At 50.1% G+C, this 7,397-nt stretch overlaps 1 protein-coding gene across 2 annotated transcripts in view; it reads right to left on the bottom strand.

Moving 5' to 3' along the window:
- LOC121929840 (bactericidal permeability-increasing protein-like) overlaps nucleotides 1-7,397 on the bottom strand; it is a 31,657-nt gene that overhangs the window by 13,382 nt on the left and 10,878 nt on the right. For both annotated transcript variants that reach the window (XM_042465781.1, XM_042465780.1), the window contains exon 5: nucleotides 6,263-6,326. In XM_042465781.1, coding sequence (XP_042321715.1) covers nucleotides 6,263-6,326 — 64 coding nt within the window. The remainder of the gene's footprint in view (nucleotides 1-6,262; nucleotides 6,327-7,397) is intronic.

Consider the following 7,397-nt stretch of genomic DNA (forward strand, 5'->3'; position numbering starts at 1 on the left):
TTTATTTATATACCGCCCTCTGGCAAACCAATCCGGGCGGTTAACAACAGTAAAATATAAAATATGACAATTAAAAACACTTTATCCCTCCCCCCCTTAAGACAATATTAAACAGTATAACATATTAAAAACACAATGTCAATGCATAAAAACAACAATTAACTAAAAACCCTGATATCCCTCTGTTGATCCTCGACCATCACTAAGATGGGGCCACAGGAGGAATGAGGGAATCAGGAACCTGGGCCGGGATGGTTAATCTGGAAAGGCCTGCCAGAAGAGATCCGTCTTGACCGCTTTTTTAAAGCTGTCTAATGATGTCAACTGATGGATCTCATCCGGCAGGTCGTTCCAGAGTTTGGGGGCGACAGCAGAGAATGCCCTCTGGGAGGTCACCACAAGCCTAGATTTTAAAGGCTGCAGTAAGTTCCTCCCAGAGGACCGGAGAGCGCGGGGAGGATTGTACGGGAGGAGGCGGTCCCTAAGATAGCTTGGACCCAAGCCATTTAGGGCTTTAAAGGTGATAACCAACACCTTGTACTGGGTCCGGAAGCTGATAGGCAGCCAGTGGAGGGACCTCAAAACCGGAGTAATGTGGTCCCTCCTAGATGTTCCTGAGACAAGCCTGGCTGCCATGTTTTGAACCAGCTGTAATTTCCGAGTCAAGCACAGGGGTAGCCCCATGTAGAGTGCATTACAGAAGTCAAGGCGTGAGGTTACCAGCGCGTGCACAACCGTCTCGAGGTCCCTTACTTCCAGAAAAGGGCACAGCTGGCGTATCAGCCGAAGCTGATAACAGGCACTCCTGACCGTCGCATTTACCTGATTTGTCATCAGGAGCGACGAGTCAAGGAGCACCCCCAGACTGCGAATACAGTCGCTGGAGGAGAGTGTGACCCCATCCAGGACTGGAGGTTGCAACCCAATTCTTGGCTTCGGGGCCGCTACCATGAGCACCTCCGTCTTGTCTGGATTCAGTTTCAATCTGTTTTTCCTCATCCAGCCCATTACCGCCTGAAGACATTCATTGAGAGAAGAGATGCCATCGGAATTCGAGGCCGACGAACGAGATACAGAGAAATAGATTTGGGTGTCATCAGCGTACTGATAACACCCAGCACCATGACTCCGTATTATCTCACCCAGCGGCTTCATATAGATGTTAAATAACATCGGGAACAAAATAGCCCCCTGAGGAACCCCACAAGTGAGGTACCTCTTACTGGAGCTACAGTCCCCGAGTAGCACCCTTTGAGACCTGCCCGAGAGGAAGGACCTGAACCACTGCAGAGCAGTGCCCCCGATACCTAACCCCCTCAGGCGGTCCAAGAGGATGCCGTGATCTATAGTATCAAAAGCCGCTGAGAGGTCTAAGAGCACCAACAGGGTCACACTCCCCTTGTCAATGCTCAGACGCAGATCGTCGGTCAAGGCAACCATGGCAGTCTCAACCCCAAAGCCTGTCCTAAAGCCAGTTTGAAATGGGTCTAGATAATCGGTTTCATCCAAGACAGCTTGGAGCTGAAGGGCAACCGCCCTCTCGATCACCTTGCTCAAAAATGGCAGCAATGACACTGGCCTATAATTCCTCATATCCAGGGGGTCTAGGGAAGGTTTTTTCAGGAGCGGCCTAACCGCCGCTTCCTTTAAACAAGATGGAATATGTCCTTCCCTGAAGGATGCACCGATGATATCCGTAAGGAATCTCATCAGTGCATCCCCCCCCGGACGGCCAGCCATGATGGGCAAGGGTCGAGAGGGCAAGTTGTCTTCCTCACCTTACCAAGCAGCTTGTCCACGTCATCAGTACTCACAGATTGGAACTGATCCAGTATAACTACATCGGCGGAGTCACTGGACGCCTCACCTGTCGACTCTGTTCCAATGGTGGCATCTAGGTCGGCTCTTATCTGAGAGATTTTGTCTGCAAAGAAGTTGTTAAACGCGTCACAGCAGGCCGTCGTCGGGTTAAGTAAGGGATTTGGTGCAGGGGGCACCTGCGTCATTTCCCTCACCACCTTAAACAGCTCTGCTGGACGGGACTCTGCAGACGCAATACGTGCAGAGGAGAAGGCTCTCTTCGCTGCACGTATTGCCTCCCGATAGGAACGAAGAAAGTTCCTATGGCGAGTTCTGTCGGATAAGAGTCGAGTCTTCCGCCACCTGCGCTCTAGCCGTCGTCCAAACCGCTTCATCTTCCTCAGCTCTGGCGTGAACCAGGGCCTCCGATTTGGGGCGGGATGGCAAGGGCGCTTGGGAGCGATCGTGTCGATAGCCCTGGTAAGATCGGTGTTCCAGGTATTGACCAGGGCATCGACAGGATCACCAGCATTCCCAACCATTAAACCCTCTAAGGCTGTCTGGAATCCAATGGGCTCCATCAGCCTTCGAGGGCGGACCATTCTAATGGGTCCGCCACCCCCGGTGGGGCAGATATTGGCTCTAAGTTTCGTCTTGACCAGGAAATGATCCGTCCATGACAATGCGGAGGTACTTACCACCTCCGCCCACGGATATTCCTGTTCCGTACTGAAGACCACATCGAGGGTATGACCCGCGCAATGTGTAGGCCCGTTGACCAGTTGGGATAGGCCCATGTTTGTCATGGTATCCATGAACTCCCGAGCCGCGCCTGTTAAGCTGGTCTCGAGCGGGATGTTGAAGTCCCCCAAAACTAAAAGTCTGGGGGTCTCCAACAGCAGCTCAGAGACCAGCTGTGTCAGCTCAGTCAGGGAGTCTGCTAGACAACGGGGTGGCCGGTAGACTAGCAAAATCCCCAATCTATCCCTGGTCTTCAGGCTGAGGTACATACACTCGAAATGGACTGTATTCCGGACAGGTATCCTGGTCAAGGTCAAGGTGTTCTTATAAACCAGAGCCACTCTGCCCCCCGGCCCACTTCCCCTCACCTGCTCACTGACAGAGTACCCAGCTGGGAGGGCCTGCGCCCATATGGCAGCACTTTCCTCTCCCAGCCAGGTTTCTGCAAAGCAAGCCAGGTCGGCGTCTTCATCCAGGAGAAGATCCTGGATGATATGGGTCTTGTTTTTGACCAACCTGGCATTGCAGAGAAGCAGAGTGAGGTTCTGTGGAATGGTTGGTCTGCTCTCCGAGCCATTTCGAGAAACAGAGGGAACTGAAGGTGGGATAGCTTTCAAACAGCGATCCCGTCTTCTTTTGCAACATCTGTTCCCTCTATTCCAGCCATATCTCCCATTCCCCAGCACTACTCCAATGGTCGCCCCTACCACATTCCCGGCCTCAGGTGGGATGGCAGGATACAAGTCCGGCAGATTGGAGGAGTATTGATGTTCCCTGGGCCCTCAAAGAGTTCCACAGCATCTGCTTCTCCTCCTTCAACTGGAGCCAGCAGTACCAGCAGGAGGGTGATGTTCCTGGGGGCGTTTAAGAGCACCCCCATGTACTATCCCCACTTCCAGTTCTGGCGTTGGTGCTCCAAGGAAGAATGGTGGTGTTCCCCTGGGCCCTAAAGGGCCTACAGCATCCGCTCTCCTCCTCCAATCATGGCCTCTACCACCTCCAGAGGGTGAAATACCCACAAACCCCCACTCCTTCAGCCTCTGAGTCCCTGCTCTGCTGCCACAGCACCGCCGCCGCCGCTGTGGGAGAGAGGGTATGTTGGGGCTATTATAGCCCAGTTCTTCCGGCCTCTAGGTCCCTGGTGGTTGGGCTTGAGGAGTCCTCCAAACAGCCCCAGACACTGCCTCTGCCTCAACAGATTGCTGGGGGAGATGTTCCTGGAGGGTTTTTATGCCCTCCGTGTCCTCTTCCAGCTCTGCTGCTGCTGCTGAGGCTGCCTGAGGGCTGCCCAGGTGATGGTGGTTGGGCTTGAGGAGTCCTCCAAACGGCCCCAGACGCTGCCTCTGGAGCTACAACACTTAAAGTGATGTCAAACTGCATTACAGTGGGTCCTTCTTAACTGCTGGGGTTTGGTTCCAGGATCCCCTGCGGATAACAAAATCTGTGGATGCTCAAGTCCCATTAAATACAATGGCACAGTAAAATGGTGCCCCTTATATAAAACAGAATAGAATCATAGAGTTGGAAGAGACCCCCAGAAAGGGCCATCCACTCCAACCCCATTCTGCCATGCAGGAACTCTCAATCAAAGCATCCCCGCCAGATGACAAATGGAAAATCAAAGTTTGCTATTTGGTATTTATACTTTTTTTGAATATTTTCAAGCCATGGATGCTTCAATCTGTGGATAAAAAATATGCAGATAAGGAGAGCCAACTTTATCTCTACAGTGTAGCTGCACCCTTGGTAAGCTCCTACTAGAAACTTTGAAGCTCTTCTTGAATGACAAATCAACATACAGTATAGATAAATCACATTGATCCAGTGGGTCTACAGTAGTTCAGACTAGCAACAGCATTTGGGCCGCTGTTTTTCTGCTTCAGAAAGGGAGCTATGGGGAAGTTATATAAAGTGTAAGATGGAGAAGAGCTCTAGGTTCCAATCCCACCTCGGTTTGCGCACAATGGAGGCATACAGCTGATAAACATTGATCTTCAGTATGATTAGTTTAGAGAACCCGCCTGGTCTGGTGGTCAGAGTGCTGGCCTAAGAGACTAGTGTTCAAATCTCCAGGATAGAAATAATCCCATTTGAGACCACTTTAAGTGCCCTGGCTCAGTGCTAGGCAATACAGGGAATTGTAGTTTATTGCAGCACTAGAGCTCTCTCTGATAGAAAAGTTCTCAGAACCCCATAGCATTGAGCCAGGGCAGCAAAAGCGCTCTCAAACAGGACTATTCCTGCAGTGTGTTTTAGACCATAGAGACCTTCCTGAGACACTAAGGGGCTGAACAGATGGGCAGTGGGATGCTGCCCCTTTTTTCCCGGATTGGGGCCGCAGCACATGCACGCCATGGCCTCCGCAGGGAGCAAAAAGAAGCCACAAGAAGGGGCTTCTTTTTAGCTTCTTGGAAGGGGCGGCATGATGACACCTCTTCCGCGCTGCGCTGTTTGGGTGCTGCGCTGGAGTCGTGCCATGATGCTGTGCACCGTCTAGAAGGGCATGGCATCATGGCACAATGGAGGCAGAGTCACAGCATCCATCGTGCAGATGGTGCGCCGTGGCTCCACCCATGTCAACCCAAAGTGCCAGTCTTCTGTACTGGGCCTAAATGACTCTTCCATCTGTGGGTTCCTGTGGCTTCATATTACATAAATGCGAATATGGTTTGAAGTGTTGTGTGTGCACATGCACACTTTGTAACTCCAAATGGAGAAGCCAAAGTTTATTGCCTATTTTCAAACCAGTGTAATACTGTTTCTATCAGATTTGCTTCAGTCACTCTGCTCCAGGAACCATAACCATCCACTTGTTGTTGTTGTGTGCCTTCAGTGGTGTCCCTAAGGTGAACCTATTGTGGAGTTTTCTTAGCAAGATTTGTTCTGGTGGGGGGGGGGGACCCATTGCCTTCCCTGAGGCTGAGAGAGTGTGACTTGCCCAAGGTCATCCAGTAGATTTTATGGCTGAGCTGGGAATTGAACGCCAGGGTTGTAGTCCAACACTGGAATCACTAAGCCACGCTGGCTCTCATGGTGGAAAAAGGACACCCAGACTTTCCAAGGCATCCCTCTCTGCCATTGTCTCCAGCCCTTTCTCCACCATCCGCCGCCCTCAGATTCAGCCTCTGGTGCCAGGCGGGCATGAAGCCATGATTGCTAAAAACTTGGCAGAGGGCTGCCTATTTGTTGACTTTGAGGGAACAGAAAATCCCATTGTTTTGAAGGACACGCTCCACCAAATTAAGGTCACAAAGACCTTTGAAACAGAGAGGTGTGCAAAAATGGGCAGTAAAACAGCAAAGTGCCCAACTCTTTCCCAGCTCAAATTGCTTCTGAGCATTGAGGGCCTGGGGTCACTGCTGCGGATTTCATGACCAGGCTCACAGAAAGCAGCACCAACCCTTGTAAAAAGAGGAGTGGTTCTGCTGAATCCAGAGAAACACTGCAGGGCTTTTGGAATGAGACATGAAGGCTGAAGCTGGCTTTGTCAATGTTGGAGCTGGAACCATAGACTCTAATGAGCATTGAACCAACATCTGAATCTCAGCTTGGCCATGGAATCATAGAATCATAGAACCCCATGACTTAGGGTTGCCATAAATCGGAAATGACATGAAGGCAAACAACAACAACCATAAATCCAGTAGTCCTGGCCCAACATTCAAACCACTACATCACACTGTCTCTCCCAAGAGACTGAGGAGCCCCATAATGGCCTTACCTTGCCTTCCATGGTCTTTCTGAATGCTGATTCGATATTTCTGTGGAAAAGATTGTACAGCCAACTGCGGAGGGAAGGGAAACGCAGGAGGGGTCTCAGAGTTTGGGCAGGTTATTGTCAAAAGTAGGGCATTTCTAGCCTTCTTGGAGACACAAGAAACTCAAATGGCATCAGTAGAGGAAGGAAGGAAGGAAGGAAGGAAGGAAGGAAGGAAGGAAGGAAGGAAGGAGAGAGGAAGTGCAGTTGACATGTGCTTCCATTTCCCTTGTCTCAACATAGCCATGTCTACACACTATGGAGCTAAGGTGTCCTAGGGCTTGTCTTCACTGACCAAAATATTTGGGCTGATCCCGGAGTATTCTGGGCCTGAATCGCCCCCATTCCCTGTTCTCTCTTCTGCAGCAATCTGGCTGCTGCCTTCCAATGGGACTTGTAGCCTGTTTGTCACCACTGAGGTTGCAACAAGGTGCCTAACCAAGTTATCAATGATGGATACCTCATTCTGACCCCAGAGCAACTCGCACCCGCAGCAACGGCCCCGGAAGCTGACAGGGACTGCATGGGGAAGGCAGCCAGCCGCCCATCATCATGGTGGAGAGAACCAAAAACCTGGGGAAAAGGCTGAGAACCTTATTGCATTGAAATCAAACCAGGCTGGCAAGTGGAGAGAAGTCCGTTTCACTTTCTGTCTCTGCATGACGTCGAAGCACTTTCATTCTCTCCTAGTTGTAAAAGCGTGGGAGAGGATGCTAAAACCGTCCCTTTTGCCAAATGGATTTTTCCAGCTTTGCAAAAGGGACACTTTTACGACCCTCTCCCACACTATTATAAATGAAAGAGAACAAAAGTGCTTCAATGTTCTGCAGAGCCATATAAACGTTCTTCTCTCTGTTTGCCTTCCCAGATTGTAGTTAATGCGATAAGGCTCTGGGTCTTTTAAATTTGGGTTGTAGGTTGGAAAAGCTGAATCAAGTGTGGATGTCGAGAAGCCAGTCTTTGCCCGATTTGAGGTTTTGGCCCTGCTTCATGTTTTTGCATGAGCAAGCAAAAACTTTCCTATTTCATTATTTATTATTATTATTATTATTATTATTATTATTATTATTATTATTATTATTATTATTATTATTATTAT

The sequence above is a fragment of the Sceloporus undulatus genome, chromosome 4 (assembly GCF_019175285.1).
Source record: "Sceloporus undulatus isolate JIND9_A2432 ecotype Alabama chromosome 4, SceUnd_v1.1, whole genome shotgun sequence".
Taxonomy (NCBI): domain Eukaryota; kingdom Metazoa; phylum Chordata; class Lepidosauria; order Squamata; family Phrynosomatidae; genus Sceloporus; species Sceloporus undulatus.